We start from the raw sequence: 23,524 nt of genomic DNA, 5'->3' as shown, positions 1-23,524 counted from the left end.
AACAACCAACATGGTTAAATGAACAAACAAAGTGAAGAAGACAAACCGATGCTGAAAGACATGAAATATGGTTCTGACCCCACTATGTCTTCTCCCTGTGCAATGTACAGGTACATCAGCTGGTTTTACCAAATTCTCAAAAAGATTGAATTGTAAAATTATTACATAGAAAATAAAAATGTTTGTCCTTAATTGGTCAAAGAATAAAAATATTTATTGTCACAGAGCCATTAATAAATTTTTATGAACTATACATTACTCATATATTCCAGATTTCTTACATTACTAAATTAGCAATTTTTTTTAGTGAAAAACAAAACAGTCCTGACTCATTACTTGACAAAATATAAATGCAAATCAACAGTATAAATTCAAGACTATTCATATTCTTTATTTTTAAATTAATACAACATACTTACATTATTATTACACATCATATAAATACATAAAGAAAAGAAATTTGTGATTGTTTAGAAAATTTCAGAGTTGCAATAATGTTTCATACTTTAAAATTATAGATACTGTAATTTTACATACATATTAATTGAAATCACAATTTTATGAACATACTGATGAGTGTGTGTGTATATATATAGGTACATTAAAAATGATATCCACACAATTACCTACAGACTTGTATTTTATAAACTGTCTCAATTACTCCTGGATGAGAATTCCTTTGACGATGCTTTCAAACTGCCTGAAATAACAATAAAAAAACATTAAGAGCTAAACTTTAAAACAGTCTTCTTATCAAATCCTCTGATCCCTTGCAGGACCAGAAAAAAAACAACAGTTTAACTATACATTAGTTGTAACTATATGAAGGATTTCACATGGGTAAATACTGGTTAATAAAATATTTAAAAGTCAACTTATTATAAAGAAACACTTGTACACTAAACATGAGCAGATTTAACTTTTGTCTCACCTTCTTCTGGTTCAAAGCAAATTAAATTCTATTTGGTCTGCCAGTGTTATAAGCTAAATTAACAAAACAGTGTACGTAACTGGTTTTTTCTCACCTAGTTTATTAGTTTCTGAAAGTTGTTAATATTCTAAAGCAATATATTTTCGTTAGGTCATTAGGAACTTCTGAATGAAAGTAAAGAATAGTATACAAGATTTTGCCAATCAAACTATATCCACTACATTCAGTGCCAAAATGGCCTCTTGTGCAGTACCAGTGCTCTTCAAACTAGCTGGAATACAATAAAAATAGCAGTGGTTCAGATGTTACTTATATTTGCAAACTATTTGACAGATTAAGCTGGTGAAGTATAAATTTGCCACAACATGTAAGAATGAGAATAAGGATTTTCAATGTTATTTATTTTTACATCACTTATTACCAGCAACCAATTACTTCAATTAACCAGCTCAGTATTCAGACATTTAGTAGGCTAGATTTCTAGAATTAGTTCAGTATTCAGATATTCCGTAGGCTAGACTTCTAGAATTAGTTCAGTATTCAGATATTCAGTAGGCTAGACTTCTAGAATTAGTTCAGTATTCAGACATTCAGTAGGCTAGATTTCTAGAATTAGTTCAGTATTCAAACATTCAGTAGTTCAGCTAGACTTCTAGAATTAGTTCAGTATTCAGACATTCAGTAGGCTAGACTTCTAGAATTAGTTCAGTATTCAGACATTCAGTAGGCTAGACTTCTAGAATTAGTTCAGTATTCAGACATTCAGTAGGCTAGACTTCTAGAATTAGTTCAGTATTCAGACATTCAGTAGGCTAGACTTCTAGAATTAGTTCAGTATTCAGACATTCCGTAGGCTAGACTTCTAGAATTAGTTCAGTATTCAGACATTCAGTAGGCTAGACTTCTAGAATTACTTCAGTATTCAGATATTCCATAGGCTAGACTTCTAGAATTAGTTCAGTATTCAGACATTCCATAGGCTAGACTTCTAGAATTCCACTTCAGTTATTCAGATATTCCATAGGCTAGACTTCTAGAATTACTTCAGTATTCAAACATTCAGTAAGCTAGACTTCTAGAATTAGTTCAGTATTCAGACATTCAGTAGGCTAGACTTCTAAAATTAGTTCAGTATTCAGACATTCAGTAGGCTAGACTTCTAGAATTAGTTCAGTATTCAGACATTCAGTAGGCTAGACTTCTAGAATTACTTCAGTATTCAAACATTCAGTAAGCTAGACTTCTAGAATTAGTTCAGTATTCAGACATTCAGTAGGCTAGACTTCTAAAATTAGTTCAGTATTCAGACATTCAGTAGGCTAGACTTCTAGAATTAGTTCAGTATTCAGACATTCAGTAGGCTAGACTTCTAGAATTAGTTCAGTATTCAGACATTCAGTAGGCTAGACTTCTAGAATTAGTTCAGTATTCAGACATTCAGTAGGCAAGACTTCTAGAATTAGTTCAGTATTCAGATGTTTAGTAGGCTAGACTTCTAGAATTAGTTCAGTATTCAGACATTCAGTAGGCTAGACTTCTAGAATTAGTTCAGTATTCAGACATTCAGTAGGCAAGACTTCTAGAATTAGTTCAGTATTCAGACATTCAGTAGGCAAGACTTCTAGAATTAGTTCAGTATTCAGACATTTAGTAGGCTAGACTTGTAGAATTAGTTCAGTATTCAGACATTCAGTAGGCTAGATTTCTGGAATTAGTTCAGTATTCAGACATTTAGTAGGCTAGACTTCTAGAATTAGTTCAGTATTCAGACATTTAGTAGGCTAGACTTCTAGAATTACTTCAGTATTCAGACATTCCGTAGGCTAGACTTCTAGAATTAGTTCAGTATTCAGACATTCAGTAGGCTAGACTTCTAGAATTAGTTCAGTATTCAGACATTCAGTAGGCTAGACTTCTAGAATTAGTTCAGTATTCAGACATTCAGTAGGCTAGACTTCTAGAATTACTTCAGTATTCAGATATTCCATAGGCTAGACTTCTAGAATTACTTCAGTATTCAGATATTCCATAGGCTAGACTTCTAGAATTACTTCAGTATTCAAACATTCAGTAAGCTAGACTTCTAGAATTAGTTCAGTATTCAGACATTCAGTAGGCTAGACTTCTAAAATTAGTTCAGTATTCAGACATTCAGTAGGCTAGACTTCTAGAATTAGTTCAGTATTCAGACATTCAGTAGGCTAGACTTCTAGAATTAGTTCAGTATTCAGACATTCAGTAGGCTAGACTTCTAGAATTAGTTCAGTATTCAGATGTTCCATAGGCTAGACTTCTAGAATTAGTTCAGTATTCAGACATTCAGTAGGCTAGACTTCTAGAATTAGTTCAGTATTCAGACATTCAGTAGGCAAGACTTCTAGAATTAGTTCAGTATTCAGACATTCAGTAGGCAAGACTTCTAGAATTAGTTCAGTATTCAGACATTCAGTAGGCAAGTAGGCTAGACTTCAGTAGAATTAGTTCAGTATTCAGACATTCAGTAGGCTAGATTTCTGGAATTAGTTCAGTATTCAGACATTTAGTAGGCTAGATTTCTAGAATTAGTTCAGTATTCAAACATTTAGTAGGCTAGACTTCTAGAATTAGTTCAGTATTCAGACATTTAGTAGGCTAGACTTCTAGAATTAGTTCAGTATTCAGACATTCAGTTGGCTAGACTTCTAGAATTAGTTTATTAACAAGTTATTCTTCTTGATTGTAGAGCAGATGAAACAAAGTGTCAACAGGAGAAGAATACATTTGGTAATTATTATGTTAAGATAATATTTCTAGCCCATGTATCAAAATATTTAATCTATATGATTTATTTGCTTTGGTGTTTGAATTTTGCACAAACCTACACAAGGGTTATCAGCACTAGCTGTCCCTAATTTAGCAGTGTAAGACTAGAGGGAAAGCAGCTAGTCATCACCACCCACAGCCAACCCTTGGGCTACTCTTTTACAAACAGATAGTGGGACTGACCATCACTTGTTAATGCCTCCATTGCTAAAAGGACGAGAATGTTTGGTGTGACAGAGATTCAAACATTGTTATTGGACAGCCAATAAAAAAAACTCTTACCTTAACTCACATTCAATCAAGTTTCTCCTTTTGCAACATTAATTAATTACAAATATCAAAACAATAAATAATCATTACATCAAATTATTATCTAATATCAAAATAAATTAATTACTTGTAACTTATAACTTTACCTGTTGCTAGTTTTTCAAAACAATGTTAACAGCTTAGAAACAAATGCAGTGAACTTTAAATCTAACTGGACTCATTTGTTTGAAATCAGTTAAATGAAACGAAATGCCTATTTGTTCACAGTTTAAAAAGTTTTGATGTGACCACCATACCAATTTCATAAATAACTCATAAGTTACGATATTTATACCTTTCAAAAAAGTCACGTAATTATCAGCAACATTCACAATATTTCATGTCAGTCCATAATCTTTAATCAGTATCTCACTATGCTTTTCATTTCTTCAGATTCATCAACACACTTATATTCTTCTGACCTATATTTCTAATTTATTTTATCTTAACCAATATTGATGTTTCTAGATTCACATCAATTAAATATATTCCACTTTTTCCTATTAATTCTAAATTATTTTTAGTATTAATTAAAAATGAACAAAAATTCTTAATGTTTTAAAACACTAGATATTTGACTATATAACCTAGAAAAGTAACTTAACATCACTGTTTCTGTGTTATCTTTATTCAATGCAGATTTTAACTTAATATTTCCTACTCTCTTTCAAGGGTCATAAATTTATATAATGCACAAAATGCAATATCAGGGTTAAATCTTCTTTCAATAAATAAAGGAAACAAGAATATTAAACTGCTATACTATAGAAAAGTGGCTATCATATTGGGGTTGAAAACGTGTTAAAAGAGAATAAGTGTGAAGAATTAAGATTAACCCTGCATAGAAATACCAAAATAAAAACATGTTTATAAATGCATATCCTTAACTTGTTAGGATGTTTTGTTATATGTTGTTAAGCAAATTGTAGTGTAATGAGCTTTTAATACCAATCAATGACACTGCAACAAGATTTGATACAGTTCCAAAGTATTCAAAATTAATGTTTTATACCTACAGTTTCAAACATAGGTATTTCATCTAACCAGAAAATTTTATAGCTCATAAAATTTCAAACTTAAAAGATAAAAACCAGATACATACTAAAGAATTCAACAAAGTTTGTAAATAAGATTCAATTGATCAATGTAAACAAATAATTTTATTTCAAAAATATTGATTGGGAAATTTTAGAGTGAAACCAAGAGGGAGAAAGGTTTCTTGAAACTGTTCAAGATTTCTTCACCAACTGGTCAAGGAACCTGCTACAAATAATTCTATTTTAAATTTATTGTTAACTTTTGATATAACAATGGTTGAAATGATGAAAAATGAGGAAATCCTAGGTACAAGTGATCATTGTTATATTAGGTTTAATGTCTTGCTGCATATTGAAATTAGGAATTCAAAAAAAAATTTTGAAGAGATGCAACAAGAATTATCTGTTGTGAATTTGGCAACTGAATTATTTATTTTTAAAGAAAAATTTTCACAATTCAAAATAAATATATTCTTTACATAAAGAAAAGAGTAGCTACAAGTAAAAACCAGGTTTAGTCACAAACAATAAGAGATAAAATGCAAGAAAAGCATCAAAAATTTAAGAAATTTAAATTAGCTGGTATTACAGAAGATTTAGAGAGTTGTAGATCAATAAAGTTTGTCAAACAGGAAATTAGAACATCCAAAAGGATGTATGAAAAACATTTGGCTAAAAATAAAAATTAAAAGTAAGGATTTTTAAAAGTATACTTGGGGTGAACAAAATGTTAAGATGGAGATAGGACCCCTGAGAGATAACAAAGGAAAACTTGTATCTGATTATTAAGAAATGGCTAGATTATTAAATTCTGCTTTTTCTTCAGTTTTTATCAATGAAGATTTAAAAAGTATTCCTCATATTGAGCAAATGATAGATGAAAACAAAGTTGAACAAGACAACTGCATAAATTCTGAGCCTGTTAAAACAAATCTGGAAAGTTTAAAGAATGACAAGTCTTGTGGACCAGAAAATATTTCCTTGAAGGTTTTAAAGGAGATAAAAGATTGGATATGTAAGCCACTTGCCACAGTTATTGTAAGACCTTGCATAGTGAAAAAGTATGAACAGATTAGAAATTAGTTTATGTCACTCCTATCTCCAAAGGAGATAATATAAGTTATTGCAGTAATTGTAGGCATATTATGTAAAAATGTCTGGTTTGGGTTGAGAAAATTTTTTATTCAGAGGAGCAAACAATGTTTGGACCTTCTTCAGTCATAACCTGACAATGACCGAAGAAGGTCGAAAAGTTGTTCACTCCTCTGCATAAAAAATTTTCTCAACCCAAACCAGCCGTTTTTACATATATATTTTTATCTACAAGTGGGTTTTCTTGTCATCACTGATTATAGGCATATTAGTCTTACATCAGTTGTGGGAAAAGTTTTGGAAAGTTTGATAAAAGATACTTTACACAGTCATTTAACAAAATTTAGAATTTTATTGGATAGTCAACATAGTTTCACTAAGGGAAAATGTTACATTACAAATCTTTTAACATGGTTTGAATATGTTACTGCATATGTAAATGAGGATAAGGGTGTAGATTTGGTGCATCTGGATTTTCAGAAAGTATTTGACAAAATGCCACTTAAAAGGCTTGTAAAGAAACTTATCTTTATAGATAACATACTGGATAGAAGTGTGGCTTGATAGAAAAAGCAGAGGGTTGTTAAATATGAGGTTAAGTCAAAATGAATTAATGTTGCAAGTTGTGTACTTCAGGGCTTAGTCTTAGGACCATTGTTCTTTCCAATTTACATTAATGACACAGTTGAAGGAATGGACAATAAGTTACTTAAATTTGCTGATATTTCAAGGTCTTGGGTGTTGCTAGGTGTGAAGAGGATGCTGCTGATTTACAAAAGAATTTAAATAATTTAGTGCATTGGGAAAATAAATGGCAGATGGTTTTAATTATGATAAATGCAAGATCTTGCACAAAGGTTATCATAATTTGAATTATAAGTATAATTTGGAAATGAATAAACTTAACAGTGTCATGAAAGAAAATGATATCAGTGTTGTAATAAATTACCAGTCTCTTAAGCCATTCAAGTAGTATGTTGTTCCTAGTGGTAACACAATTAGAATATTAGGTTATATCTACAGAAATATTAAATACAATTCTAAAAAGGTTATAATTTCATTGTATATGTTAACGGTAAGTCCACATTTGGAACACTGTGTCAGTGTTGGGTTCCTTATATTGGGAAATACATCAAATTATTTGAAAGGGTTCAAAGGAGGGTTATTCAAATGGTACCTGGGATGGAGAGATTGTCTTATGAGGATAAATTAAGATCCTTAAAATTGTTTTCCTTGAAAAATGAAGAGTTAGAGCAGATCTTATTGAAGTGTTTAAAATTTATATTGTTGGTTTATCGACATTATTCATAGTTAAGAGCAATAATTATAAAACTAAGGGACAAAAACATAAATTTAGGCAATGTAGAAGCCATCTTCAACTTAGAAAATTTTATTTTTCAAACAGAGTTGTTGACCTATGGAATGGGTTGCATTCAGATGTTATGGAGACAGTAAATTTGAGTGAGTTTAAAAGAAAGCTCGATAAATACATAAATAATAAGGGCTGGCTTTAATTACTATTTTTAAAATAATAGGTTTAGATTGGCTTACAGGATGAGACAACAAAGATGGACCAACAGGTTCGTTGTTGTCTCTAAATCTTACATTACGTTAAAGTTGTACTAGTACGTTTTGATGTAATTGAATGTTTTAAACATATACCAAATGATAAAATTATATGTATAATTATTTTGACAAGTGTGTAGAATATTAATTTATTTTAATTAATGGTACATTTTATAAATAAAGAATGATTTATCTGCAGGTTCGTCCCTCTCAGCATTAGTGTCATCTTTATATTAATTGGTACTAAATAATGCAAATTTAAAACTTGAACTTTGAATTAAATATACTGATGATACATTTCCACAGTGAAGGTATGAAAAAAGTATGTTGAAATAACTTGTAGATTATTTGATTAGTATAGTCTGCAATATAATTGACATGCAATAGAGAAAAACAACAATTTGTCATTTCTTAAAGTGTGCTTGTCAGAACAAGCAATGTGAAAATATCAGTTTATCAGGAACCTTTAACAGTACTCATACTACCACACGAAGAAAATGGTTGTACTAATTGACATGAAATAACAGCATTTATACTTATATTCATAGGGTGAAAAATTGTGTGCTAAAAACGATTAAAATAATAAATGTTAAGGCCTTTAGCACATTGTTGAAGTAGGATTTAATGTAATACTGTGAATACATTATGTATATTGTGTACAGATAGCAAATTCAAATATCCATACAATAAAATAAAAAATAGATATTAATATTACCTTAAGTTTCTCAATTATGTAGTAAATTAGTCAGCATTTTTAAAATTTTATCCCATTTTGAAACCTACAACAAAACAACCAGGATTTATGAAATAACATAATTTAGTTAAAATTAACTGAACTACAATATATGAAATGTAAAAAGTTGTACAAGTTAGGAGAATATGGAGTATGAAAATACCAGTGCAACAAATCATGTTTTAGCTGAACATGTACGAGTTACTCAACATCATGTTTTATAGCCAAACCATGTAATTTAATTGCTTATGATATCAGAAAATATCTAGAAATAATCAAACTTAAAAAAGTAATGGTGTACTAAATAAATTATGGATCATTTAATACTAAAATGTGGGATGACCTACTATAAATATGCTGATTATGACCATAGTCACGACAAGTTGGAAAAATATACACGTAATAACTTTGTCCCCTGTAAGTTACTTCTGAATTTGCTACACAGCCATATTGAACCATTTTGAGTTTTAAACTAGTTTTAAGCTGTGTGAAAATAAACAATGTTTCACTTAACTGATTTTAACAGTAACATATAAGGCGAATTGTCAACAAGCAGTTTATTCTTTGGCTTGCACTCTAGACTAAATACACTAGGTAAATATGAAATAAACGAAAATACACTAATTATTCTATAGCTTGTACTGTAGATAAGTTTCTCAACATTTTTTATAATTGAGACTGACTCCCTGCCTCCCTAAACCTTTATGAACCACCAAAGTTTACAAACACCTAAAAAAGAAACATTATGATTTACAAATGAATATGCTTTTAATTTTTATGAAATCTCACAAACTAACAACATGATTGAGAGACACTGCTCTTGATCCAGTGACAAGGTTCACCTTAAGACTAGGAAATGGAATGTCTCAAATTTATTCCAGTGAATATTTTAAGCACATATTAATTGCTGTAAAAACTAATGAATAATTTAACAGTTCTATAGTAGGTATACCACAATTCAGTAAACATTATGCAACTGAAAATATTTGTTTGACAGAAGTGAACATTAAAGATAAATAATGCATTTACAGCATATTAATTTATGAATATTCTCTAACCTAGGAATTTTAATCTAAATTAAACTCTCTTACTTGGAACAAATGGTATCTCCTGGTACATAAAATGGATTGCAAACAACATCACTGTAGGCATTGTGAAGTTTTCGAAACATCTGTCATAGAAAATTATCATGTAAAACAGTCTGAGCATAAATTGTGGAAAACACTAGGAAAAGAAAATATTCCTAATGAGAATACACTTTAACTTATTATATCAAAGTAAACAATGTTACAGTTTTAATATTTAGTTGTTTTTCTTTCTTCTAAAATAAAGCTTTAGATATGAATTTTAATGCTTGTTTTCAACAAAATCAGTATATTAAAGGAATTTTATATTAATATGTTCTATCATTCTGCTTTAAACAGCACACTACATTATCTTAATCTTCAAACCAGTAACTATTAAAAATCATAAATTTGCAAATGTTTATCAAGAATGCCAGATCATATGGGGAAACTGATTTCAATCTTAAAGAAAAACTTAATGATATAAAATTTACTTCAATTAATTCCATAACCTCCAAACTAAATTTAAGTTAAAGTAATTATAATAATTAATCATGATTCTTCACAAAGATTGTTAACCTACACTAGATCTAAGTTAAATAAAATGAAACTTTCCATTTTTCAAGTTTTTATAGATGAAGTGGAAACTGAAATAAAAACTGAAGCAGAAAACAGAAAAAAAGTTAAATAAATCAGCAATGGTTTGTTTGTTTGTACTGATCGTAAAAATTCTACATGAGGGCTACCTGCACTAGCCATCCCTAATTTAGCAATGTGAAATGAAGTCATCACCACCAACTGCTAACTCTTGCATTCCTCTTTTTCTAACAAATCAGTAATGGAAACTATCATTTAACCAGTCTAATTAAAGTCCTAGTATTTCCAACAGGCAGACCTGTCAAAAATACTAAGATTTTATTATTAATAACTTTTAGGTGCCCTTTCTACTATAGTACTTATATCCTATTCTGGCTACATATCTTGACAAATAAATATTTTATTTAAAACTTATAATTTATAAATTAATCAAAGAAGTATTAAAATTTAAACATACCTTATAATTCTGCATTATACTTTTATATTTACACGACCTTAATAATACTACGCAAGTACAAAAACTATTCTTACTTACTTGTCTAATATCATTATCTCGAAGTGTTGTATAACTTGATTCGACAATGATTATAAATTTAATTCTTGTATTTGTGACATATCCATACCTACAGTAAAGAAATCATAACCACATTAATTTTTCTTACACTAAAAACTAAAACAAGTTCTATAAACTTTGTGTGATAGAACATACACAATTATATTTGAAAATACTGTATTATGTATGAATTTAAAATTTCAGAAGCAAGTACTTAACATCAACTCTCATTGCCTTAAAATACAGTTATGATGACAACTTGTCAAATCAATGTTATGACAAGTTAAAGCATTTACATTAGTGTATCAATGTCTCAATTTTTTTAAAACAATTTTGTTACCATCATACACTGGTTTTTTGTTGTTTTTCTTGTTAACATATCTATATCCAGTTATGTATGTGAATGTACTTTTATAAATGTTGACATTGCAATTTAACCAAATAAACAACCATCTTACATTCTTGGAAATCATACAAATATTGAAGGCTGCAAAATCACAAAGCATAACCAATAAGACATAACATATTTAAGAATATTATGTTATTAATTCTGTGGCTAACAATGGGCATAGCACAGTCCCAATGATAAATACAGTAAAGAAATACACTTGCACTTTATAGTCTTCTGTGGGATAGAGAAGTCCCAAATACAGTTCTCTCAGCTCTCCACTGCTCTTCTTTCCAACAGTCACTTTTTCTTCTACAACATCTAAGGATGCATGAATAGTGTACATAAACTTCAATTCACTACTTGGATTAACCGTCCTGACAAACAAAGGTGAATTCTGAAAAAGATTGACATTTACTGATACCTCCTACTAAATATGGCAGCTGTCAATCTTATCTATGTTCCAAAAGTATGTCACAAAATATTACTTCTTCAGCAGTCATAATAGGATCAACATTATGAAATCATATTGACTTTCCATGAATTCTTGATATTTTACAAAAAGTTTGAAGTCTCCCCTACCTGAAAATGAATTTACATTAGGTACTTACCTTTGTACTTATATAACTATTCTTCTCTTGAAATTGTGCATATCTGACAACTTTGCATGCTACCAGTCTTGTGAAAAATATCATCTAAATTCATGTGTTCATATCAATTTACATTACCACATGAAGGATGACGTATCATGCAGTAAAATCCTTTACCAATATGAGCATGACACGCCTCATCTCCTTGTGCAAAACTCTTTCCTCTACATGTGCATGCAAGAATCCTCTTTATTTGATGAGGAAATCAACAAAGATGTGCTGGAAAAGTGGGGAGGACGGATGGGAATGCATATGCAAGTGAATATCCATGATAAATAAATTTTCAGTTAAGGAAAATGCTAACTTCTGAAACAAATAAGCTTCTCTGTACACAGACAGCCAGAATCCCATGTTGAGATGATGGAGAAACTTGTGCAAAGACAACCTAGATGAACTTCCTTCTGAAAACATCTAAAGGTAGGCCATGAGATACTCATGGGAGACCACATCTCTTTCTTATCCAGAGCTTTACCTGTGTACAGGAAAAGTCAAGGCAAAAAGCCTAAAATATGTCACAATGATAGAGGTAAAAGATAAATAAACATCTGAGTATTTGCATATAAGCCATCAAAAAGCCACTTATGTGTACTACATAAGTGTACAGGACAGGTAAATCTTTTGCTGCCTGTCCTGTGAAAGTGGGTTTTCTCGGGGCACTCCCGTTCTCCCCCCCCCACATCCAAATCTTAGGCATTGGATCTTTAGATCCCAGCCAAGGCATCATATTGCCATGCCCTGAATTGGGTCGTCTCACCTGCATGTTCATATTTGCTTTGACATCTGCTTTTTGGGATCTGGTCTGTCTGGTCTCTCTAATGCTACCCTTGTCTCGCTGATCAGTATTATGACCAACTTCACTCCTTCACCTAAAGAGTCAAAATAAAAGAAAGGCAATAACCCCATGCAAATTTTAATAATCTTTCACAAGATGGGATGAAGAGAAACCACAACGTTCCTGATCATCGCAGTTGGAGAGAAAATTCTTCAGATTTCTCTCTCTCTAAACTCCTGCCACATTAGTTTGTGGTTTACTTATGTGTAGTGAGACTGGGAAACATTCAAACCATACCGTGTGGTTGGTTAACATTTTTTTGGCACAAGGTAACTTGGTATCTGCTCTAAAAAAACAGTAAAAGTGTAAAAAGTAAAATACTAAAAACAAAAAATATTAGTAAGTTAAAGACTAAACAATGACTAAAAATGAGGTAAAAAAGACACTCAAATAGAATTAAAAAGATCTGATGCCCATAAAAAGCAAAAACCACAATCAAGTTGGACCATTGCCTGTGACACCATCCAATATCCAGGATAAACTCTAAGTAAACACGTCTAAAATGAAGCCGCTGCTCACAGTTGTAACAACATAAAAGTATAATATGCACAATTGTGACTTGAGTGTCACAAAGGCTACATATTGGTGGGTCAGTACCAAGTAAAAAAAAAAAAAATTAATAACTGTCACCAATGTGTAGCCTTGCTATAACAACTTCCTCCTTCCAATCCTCATGAAAACAAGATGGTTAGAGAGCAACAGTAGGATTAACCTGGAAGAACTTGTTATGACATTTTTCACTTCAAGCCAACAGCCAATTAGCATGCAGCCAAGCCTTGAATAGAAGCCTGTATATCAAATGCAGATCAGACACAGCTGTGATAGCACCAGAGCAGACAGACTCAGCTGCAGAATCAGCAAAATTGTTCTCGCAAATACCAATGTGGCCAAACATCCCGAAAAACTGGACTGAAACAGAAGATAAACAAAAATGGGCCAGTCATCATTTAATATCAATAAGAACAGGGTAAGAAGTAACATTAAACAATTCCAGGGTTAATAGACAGCTAAGGAAGTTTGTGTAAATAGTATACTCAATATACTGCATAGATTTTAAATTATTCAGGAGAATAAAAATGGCAGTGAACACAGAAACTGTATGGGGGAACCTGCAAGCAACCACTGAGCCACAACAAATCAAGTCAGAGCCCACAGAATTACCCAATTTTTTAACCATCTGTACAAACATAAACAACTGTATGGTTGAAAAGATTTTTCAAAAAGAGACAATGATACTTTCAATCAGAAGAATATGCTTTCTTTAGATGACTCAAAGAAAAGTAACAAGTGAAGATGGTAATTAATCATGGTGGGATGCGCTGATTATTGGAGACAGCAACATCATCCAATAACATACTCAATTTAACAAGTTGCACCAGGATAAGAAGGTCAAAAGAAGGAAATACAGACTGTCTATGATAAAAGAGTATAACCTACTGAGGAAAGAAGATATAACCTAGGTGGAATGCTTTGGTAAAGATCAAAGCTTGGTAGTATACTGCAGAGAAAGGTGCAAGCAATGAATATGAAGAAGCAGTTCATAGGGCTCAGTGTACAAACTCTGGACAACTGAAGCCCCAGGCAGTAAATGTATTTCAACATCTTCAAGGAAGAGGCCTTAGCAATACCACAGACAAAATACCCACCCATGGTCCAGTTTTAATTGAATGAGGATACAATAGATCTTGAGCATAAATCATCAATCTGTACCCTAAGAGGTAAAAGACATGACATGAAGGATGTTCAGTGCCCTTGTACACTTGACACATAGCTGCTTGATGTGAAGAATGAAAGTAAGCTTATGGTAAAAGATAAGCCCAAAGAACTTTGCCACAGGGACCGTATAAAGAACAACATAACTGAGATGGAGCTCAGGATCAGGATGTAGGCATTGTTGGTGGTAAAAATTCATGCATATAATTGTGGAGAGTAAAACCGTAAAACCATTATTGTGGTCCACTTTAACAAGTAACCAAAGGCAGTTTGAAGCTGCCACTCAATAAAACTCGCATTCGATAGCCAACAAGAGATGAAGAAGTCATCTACATAGAGGCCATTTGCAACTGTAGTAGGAAGTTGTTGTGTAATAACACTGATTTTCACATTGAAAAGTGTGAAATTAAAGACATAGCCTAAAAGGACTCCAAGTTCCTGTGTACAAGAACAAAAAATGGTGTAACCCACACTGTCTTGGAATCGCCCATCATATGAATGGAGGTCCTGTAAAATGCCATACATCCAAGTAATGTCATAAGCTTTCTCAAGATCAAAGAAGGCAGAAACAAGATGTTCTCTCTTGAGGAAGGCTTCTCTGATCAAGGTTTCAAGTCAAATCAGATGCTCCATGGTGAAGTGCTGTCAATGGAACCCAAACTGGGTGGACAAATAAAATTGTTTGATTCAAAATGAGCATTAACTATCCTCTCCAAGATTTTACAGACACAGCTAATCAAAGCAACTGGACAATAATTAGAAAGAATCTTGAAATCCTTTTCAGGTTTAGAAAAATGTAAGACAGTAGCTTTACACCATGTTAAAAACAACATGGAGGAAAGAAAGAGATGGTGCATCATCTCATAGTGAATATCATCATGTCCAATCAACATACTGTCACACTGATAAAGAGTGATTTTAAGTTCCACCAGTGTAAAGGAAAAACTGTAATCATAGACACAATCAGTTCAATAGCCAAAAAGATGGAGAAACAAACAAATACTGGAAAGATAAACAAAATACCCCCCAAGGGTATTGGTGATGCTCTCTATGTCAGCAACTTCATGACAATCAGAAAAGTGATGGGAGGTATACCTACCATTAACCTTCCATATCTTGTCCCATATGACTTTGGAACAAGTGGAAGAGGAGCTGGTTGTGAACTTTGACAATAGACTTGCTGAGGATGGGTACTGGCCTGCAAGAAAGCAGCACGGTAAGAAAAGCTGAATACCTACAAAAAGTATCCTAGGCTTGTACTTTAGCCTTCTGTGCCTGCTGCTGGCAGGAGACCACCATCAACGAGGATACTTTTGGAAACATGTCAAGATGTCAGGTATAAAATGAACAGCTGCTTGAATGATACAATCATTTACTGACTCCACAGTCATTAATAGATGGAAAACTAATAACAGCAGGATCAAGTTCCAAGAAAGAGGTGAAATAGAGCAAGTTAGCCTGGTTCAAATTTGGCCATGGAACCTGGATCAGGTGGAACTGACCATAAGCAATCTCCCTAAAAACAATAAGAAAATTATCACTGCCCCATAGGTCACTATCAACCCTTCAAGAAAAACAAGAGAAAAGTGAAGGGAATAGATATACCAATAGTAGTAACAGACTGAATAAGTGCATGAAAATAGGTAAAATAATGATTATTGAAGAGTCAGTTGTGATCAAAGAGCATACACTGCATGGAACAACTCTTCCCATCAATATCAGCACCACCAAAAAGAGATTATGTCCATTAAAGTCATCCAAGATGAAAAAGGTAGATAACAACTGTTCTGTAAAAAACATCAAGGCCTGACTGATCATGAATCTCAACAGGAGGCATGTACATAGAACAAATTTCAGGAACATTTGCTGTACAGAAAGAAACACTGGATGACAGGATCAATGAAGACTCTTACGTCATTTAGATTAGAATAAAACCTCAACAGTTTCACTGTATCAACATGACCACTTTTATTTATGAAGAGAACCCTTTTGCTTGCAACCACAACATTTTACTTCAGTGGATGTAGATCTGTTGACCTCCACAGAACCTGCCCTGGGTCAAATGGACAGATCTCTGCCAGTAGAAGCAGATTCCAGTGACTGAGGGCATGAATGAATACTCATTCTGCCTCTTGGTGCTGAAGAAGATGAAACTGAACTATTACTATTACCAGAAACCAGGGCTGAAGGAGATGGACCCAGACAGACACTGGATGTAACAGTGAGGACAAAAATAAGAGTAGATGTTGAGTTGTATACTCTTATTATCCATAAAGGGTTAAAAGGCTCTTCACATGGTGTGTGAGAGTGGAGAACCACACCTTTTAAGCCTTGGGATAAGAAATGTTGTACCTCTTTCTCCTCCAACCATATAAGAGGGATGTGAACCATTACAACTAATACACAGTAAGGGTGCAGTTGATACTCCCAGGTATCATGATATTTGCCACAACAATAAGCACACATCAATGAACCACATCAAGATGCCTCAAAATGTTCAAACTGTTGACAATGAAAACATCTGAAAGGGTTAAGATACCTTACAGTTAAGAAAACCTACTTTGACAGAGGCAGGTAGACGTGGCAATGTAACTGTCAAAATTAGTACATTGGTCAGCAACATGATTCCATCCTTGCAAGTGGAAGTGTATCACATGGCAGGAACTCCTTGGCTGAAGAAACCAGTGAAAATCTCTAACACTAGAATGTTCTTTAAATCCCTCTCTAGGAAAATTCTTGTGAGGAGTTCAAACAAGCATGGGAAGTAACCTCAATAGATACATCCCCAAGGCCTTTTGATTTCAAGAGAAGTTTGATAGGATGTCATATAGATGTTTCAACCAGTATATCTTGAAAATTTAACCTCTTGACTGACTTGAGAGAGCCAATAAGGAGTTCCAAAGAAATCACAGTTCTGAAAAGAAGATATAACCTCTCATGCAGAAGGAAAAGTGTGGACTTTAGTGAACACATGTTTGAGGATTTAAAACAGATGTGAAGGTTGGGCAGGGCTGAGGTGAAAATTAAAAGATTCCCTGGTGGATGAAATAATGGGTTAGAATAAGGAAAGATTTCAACAATCAAGCAGCTTTGTGGAGGAAGAGGAAGGTATGATTTGAAGATTTCTCCTGAGAGCAGGAGAGAAGCCAGTTGTCCATGAGGAAAAAGAAACAGTCCCCAACTATGAAAATTACAAGCAAAGTGATCACAAGGCAATTCAAGATGTAAGGGGTTGACAGTATTCACATGGAAAAACACAGAATTAAGAGACATAACTGTTATGAATAAATCTATGGAGGAAACACCATAAGGCTGGGGCTATTAGGACATGGAAAAAAAACAATCCAACACATCTACTTTGGCCATCCATAGAACTAACTGGAAAGAATGGCAGAGAATTTTTCTTTCTTTTGGATTTTGTGCAAAGCTACACAAGGGCTATCTGCACTAACCATCCCTAATTTAGCAGTGTAAGACTAGAGGGAAGGAAACTCTTGGGCTACTCTTTTAACAATAAATAGTGGGATTGACCATCACATTATAATGCCCCCATGGCTGAAAGGGCGAGCATGATTGGTATGACAAGGATTCAAACCCATGACCCTCAGATTAAAAGTCAAGTGCCTTAACCACCTGCCCATGCATGGATTGGCAGAGAAAGAAATAATTCTTCCTCCAAAAATGTGGGACAATCAAAAAATGATTGATGGAGGATAGACTGATAATTGGATGCAATTTTCTGGGCTTTTGGAGGGCAATAAAAAGGAGGTAGTAGTAACCTGCAGGAAGATCATGAACTCTCTCTATGACCTATTTCTCCATTAACCCTAAAAGCTACCCCTTCCAGATATTGAGGATAGGCTGAATCTGAGTGTGGTGAAAAACAAGGTTGGGAGAGGTGGAGAAGAAAACAAAAAAGATGAGACTATGATTAAAGATTTGAATATAAAGTGTCTATAGATATGCAAACAGGAACAGATGACCTATGACAGGTCATCACAAACCAACTGAATAGTCTCTGACAGATGGAAGAAGAACAGGAAGAGATGGAAGGTCAGGATAACGGGACAGAATGGGAAAGAGGGAGTTAGGGAAAAGGATAAGTGTGGAAGAAAAAGATGAGAACAAATATAAGACTAAGAAGAAATGGGGAAGATTGATGGCAGACAGCTTCAACCTATCATTCAAGAGAAAGAGAAGCCTGCAAAAGACTGCTTGTTGGAGAAAGGGGATAAAACAAGGGTGGCAGAGAAAAATAAAATAGACTTTGTAAGAAAGGGTATCCTTCTCAAAAAGTCCCAACAAGAAAGACACAAAGTGAAAAGAGAAAGGGCAGAAAAAATAGAACAGGTAATGTATAAAAAGAGGAGCACACTGATGTCACTAGAAAATTCATCAGGAAAATGAGGAACCACTTCCATAAGGTAAAGAATGGAGAGCTATCTAAGAAGAGCAGTACGGAAGGCACAATGTTGGTAAAATTGACAGAAAACAATTTATTCCAAAGAAAAAAAGTGATTATATGCAAAAAGATATGAATCCATCAGGCAGAGGGGATAAGGCATGAGGTTATGTGAATGAAGTTGATAAAAAAAAAAAAGAGTTGACATGAAAAGAAATACCAGGATATAAAGGGAAAAAAATGAAACTGCTCAGGAGAAGAGATATTTAAGAGGGAACAGAAAGCATCATCAATTATGGACAACAGAGAAAGAATAGTGCAAACCAAGGTAATGAGGCTCTCGAAATATGAAGATTGGAGTTCTTTATAAGACATGGGTGTACCAAAAGCAAAGCCTAAAAATTGTTAAAGCCATTCATCATCAACTTCTTCAGCATTGGTATCAAATGCACAAGAAGGGAACTGGGTGGTAGGGACAATAGTAAAAGATCTTGATGCCATCATGGGCCTCACCACACATTGAACAATAGCTGTCTTTCACAGATAAAGAAATTTCATAATTATTAACAATTTAATCAGTGTGAATGATATTTTTATCCACATCAGTTAAAGAAAAATCCATATATAACTGTGAATTTGTAACAGATGTTTAATCATAGTTAAAGTATGTTGAGAACAGAGTTCTTTAACAAGTCTCAGCAAAAGCAACCACATCTTGACACAAATGTTCTGAAAAAAAGTGAGGATCCTCACACACAAAGATAGGAAAATAATTTGTGCAAAAAGTTCTATCATGCATCTTTTGGTGGATGTTTTTGCTGCATGATATGATGTAGCAGTGCAACTTCACATAAATGTGAATTTAAATGGGAGTTTTCACAATGCTGGTACCATGCAAATCATTCAGACAAATATGAATGACTTTAAAAGGAAAATAACTGTGCATGAAGGTGAGTATTTGTTTGAAAATTTATTAATTACTAGTCAAAGGTCCTGAACAGCTATACTACATATTTACCATCACTGGTTATATTTATTACTATGTAAGCTTTGTGGTAAAAGTACAAAGTGAAGAATTGTATCTGGTTTAAAAAATTACATACAAGAGGAAGTTAGATTTCTGTTCATTTTTTTTAGAGAAATAGAACTAAGGAAGATTTTCTAAAAGTATTTGAAATTGTTACAGATTTTGTCCATTTGCCTACATTAGTTCCTTTGAGAAATGGGACCAACAGCTCAAAATGTAAATATGAATATCAAATAGTAATAACAACAAGCTTTGAAAACTCAAGTCAACACTATTAATAGACAAAATTATTTCTCAGAGTTACACACTTGTGAAATAGCTTATACAACATGGTTTGGGCTATTAACTAATACTCTAAACAATATATGGATAAGTACATACATGTAAACATTGCATCTTGCATTTAGTTTGTTAAATTTACTGTTATGGTTGGATATTTTATTGGTAGAGAGGTAGTCACTAATTAGCTGAATTGCCTTCAGTCATTGTACATAATGTCATGGCCTTCGTTATATGTATACATCTCTCAATTAGTATGAAAGTTCACTCATTCAGAATATAAATATCCATCAAGATGAAAAAAAAATTATCTTACCAGCAACATGAAAAAATTTAGTAGCATGAAGTCTTTATACATGCAATGGAAAGTATAAATAATATACAAAATAGAATATTAAGATTAAAACTTGAAAGATTCACACATCATCAACAGTTTAAAAGAAATTGTTTGATTGAAGTTAAACACAAAGCTACACAATACACTATCTGTGATCTGCCCACCACAGGTATCGAAACCTGGTTTTTAGCATTGAAAGTAGATAGACATTCCACTGTACTACTGAGGAGCAACTGAAAAAAAAAAAATAAATGAATAATTTATGTAATCAATATACTTTCCACTTATTTTACTTGTTTATAATTTTGTTGTGTTCAACACTCATAACTAAAATGACCCAGAAGAGGTATAAAAAAAAGTTAACTGCTTTTTGTGAACAGATTTCAGTGAAACAAGTCACTCAATAACACACACAAAAACTGATACTCATTAGACAAGATATTTGACAACTTGATAAAAAAGGTTTGTTAAAATTATTATAAATGTATATATACAAGTTTTGTTTCACTAACAATAATGTGAATATACCTAAAAATGACTGTTACCACAGCTACAGTTGCATATTTTTTAAGAGAATGTTATTCACCTGAATTCAGTCTCATATCAAATACTATTAAACAATCAAATTGACAGTTCTCACCCATAAAATTCAAACATTTTGTAATGAAACTCTACAAGTTAAAGCATGTTTTATCCTCAGTATAATGTTAAATTACATGTAATTTGCATTTATTATAAGTAAGATGATCAAGTAGAAATACAAACTTTCAATTAATATTTTTTTTCTACCAAAAGGAATAAATAATTTGTAATGAAATGTAACATTTCTTGATACTAATGATGCATAAAATGAGTAAGGCATCTTACAAACATGCATAAATATGATAGCAAAAAAACAAAACTTTGTAACATTATGACATGGAATCAAACACAGCTGAGATAACAAAAACTGCTGGAAAATTTCAAAAATAACATTTCCCATTTTTCCAATCAAGTGAGCACAGGGTCAACCCATTAGACCAATCTCATAGTGTCTCTGGGAATGTTCATAATGATCCTGAATTAACCTCATGTACTTACATAAAAAAAAATGTGACAAGCATTAAATAAATTGTACAAATCCATTGTACATAAATATCAGATATGTTACAATATGTCTGAATTAACACAGTCTGACTTGAACTCTGACTTTTTAATGTACAAGGTAATGTATATATGAAAAGTGTGAACGCTTATCTATTACACAATTTGGAAACTGCATTTAATTAACCTCTAAGGTATCCAGAATGTATTTCCACAGTCTTTTAAGAATCTCTTAACACTGTAGCTGGTATTTACCATTCTCAGCCATGAACTGTTGCTGCACTGGCACTGTAAAATAAAATGAATCGTTTGTAACTTTGATATCAAATATATAATACAATATTGACTGGAAGTCTGTAACAGGCATACTTTTCTACCAATAACACTCCAATAATTGATTAACTGGTATAGAAAAAATTATTACACATAATAATTGTGAGGTGACAATTTCTCACCACTTCTACATTATATTTTGCCACAAGTAGACTTATTGCTTGAAGGAATTATCATAGCCTTTTCCAAAGAAGAATATTCACTTAGCAAGTTTATTACATAATTCAGAGACAAAGGCAAAACATTTTAAAGTAGGAAGCCTTCAATGTTCTCCATGGAAGCAGAAAAACTCTCTCAAAAATATTTAGAACAATAAGAAGCTGTGAAACCACACCACAAGTTAACCTGGAATAAAGTCTTCAATCACAAAGTGAAGGCAATGTTAGAAAACAAAAATACCTCTGACAGAAAAATCCAGAAATTAAGTCAAATGTATTTCTTGATACAATTAACAAGATAAACAAGATATTTGGAAAACTGAATATGACAAAGGCTCTTAAGACAGACATTTCAAAAATTTTCAGTTACATTAAAATTAAACTATTTTCATGAGAAAATGTGATAAAGAAACAGGAATCATGGTAATCACTTTAACTGCATGCCTGTCAAGACAGACCTCCAATGACTTTTTTTTTTTTGCCTTATATGCTTAAGAATGGTCTTGGAAGTTGACAGATAGGTGCATTAAAGAATCTGTGGAAGGTCTGTCAAAATACTGATAGAAAACTGATCTTACCTTCCTTTATAATTGCTACAATTAAAATTACAACGTCAAATAATAATCTATTGTTATAATCAATCATCTAGAGAGAGAAGCTTCAAAAGAAACAGTAGGCCTGGAATATACTTTGTAATAATATTAATATTATTATTATAATGCATGACAAACCTTAGCAGTATTGGTATTACAGCATACAAACACTACTTACTATTATTTATATTAATATATTACGATATTTTGAAGCCATTTTCTTTCCTGAACTTTATAACTTATGCACAACACAGATTGTTTAAACAGTACTGATACAAAATAATAAAAACCCTATAACCCAAGTGCTTTCGAAAGGTGGACCTTTCTTTTTCATTTCATCTCACGAAGTTATCAAGGCTGTTTTGTCATGATTTCAGAATCTGTCTGCCACTGAACTAATAGTATTAGTTGCTACAAATTTCTAGTTGTTGCAGCTATTTTTGTAACCCGAGTTACTCTGTCCATAATACCAACCTCTTTTCCAATAACAGCTACTGCAACAGCCATACTTTGTGATGTATTTCTTGAATCACCCGTACTACTACTATGAGCACTGTTACTATCAGTTAATCTTTTAGGTGTAATCTTCTTTTCAATTTCGAACGTACTTGCGAATTCAAAACACCTTTTTCAACCAAGAAAACTACGCACTATAAACTTGAAAACATAATTCATAATCATTATTACAATAATCCAATTTACACTGCTACTACTATAACTTAGTTTCCTACTTTTTACATTCAGAACATAATAATTTGTGCTACCATCTAGCGGTAAAAAATAAATAGATAAATAAGCTTTTCAGTGGGTTTGTTTGTTTGTTTGGAATTTCGCACAAAGCTACTCGAGGGCTATCTGTGCTAGCCGTCCCTAATTTAGCAGTGTAAGACTAGAGGGAAGGCAGCTAGTCATCACCACCCACCGCCAACTCTTATCATCATAGGGCTACTACTTTAAACATTCCCACCAACGAAAAAAAAGTGGGATTGACCCTTGTCACATTATACGCCCCTTTCTGACGGCTGGTAAGCTTGAGGGCGAGCAT

At 32.6% G+C, this 23,524-nt stretch overlaps 1 protein-coding gene across 13 annotated transcripts in view; it reads right to left on the bottom strand.

Moving 5' to 3' along the window:
* The window catches only part of LOC143230946 (trafficking protein particle complex subunit 2-like protein), a 33,625-nt gene extending 10,364 nt beyond the window's left edge, over positions 1–23,261 (bottom strand). For 4 of the 13 annotated variants that reach the window (XM_076465291.1, XM_076465288.1, XM_076465290.1 and 1 more), the window contains exons 1-6: positions 22,954–23,259; positions 21,651–21,683; positions 11,297–11,469; positions 10,667–10,754; positions 9,562–9,694; positions 627–700 (exon numbers count right to left, since the gene is read on the bottom strand). In XM_076465291.1, coding sequence (XP_076321406.1) covers positions 654–700; positions 9,562–9,694; positions 10,667–10,754; positions 11,297–11,469; positions 21,651–21,683; positions 22,954–22,986 — 507 coding nt within the window. In that variant the 5' untranslated portion in view covers positions 22,987–23,259 and the 3' untranslated portion in view covers positions 627–653. Of the gene's footprint in view, positions 1–373; positions 701–9,561; positions 9,695–10,666; positions 10,755–11,296; positions 11,470–21,650; positions 21,684–22,953 lie in introns of those variants that run through there. The other 9 variants (XM_076465297.1, XM_076465295.1, XM_076465296.1 and 6 more) reach the window with 6 other exon arrangements.
* Positions 23,262–23,524: the final 263 nt, after the last annotated feature.

This window comes from Tachypleus tridentatus, chromosome 10, assembly GCF_004210375.1.
Source record: "Tachypleus tridentatus isolate NWPU-2018 chromosome 10, ASM421037v1, whole genome shotgun sequence".
Classification (NCBI taxonomy): domain Eukaryota; kingdom Metazoa; phylum Arthropoda; class Merostomata; order Xiphosura; family Limulidae; genus Tachypleus; species Tachypleus tridentatus.
Note: the sequence above shows the minus strand (reverse complement) of the source record. Positions and strands in the feature narration are given on the sequence as shown.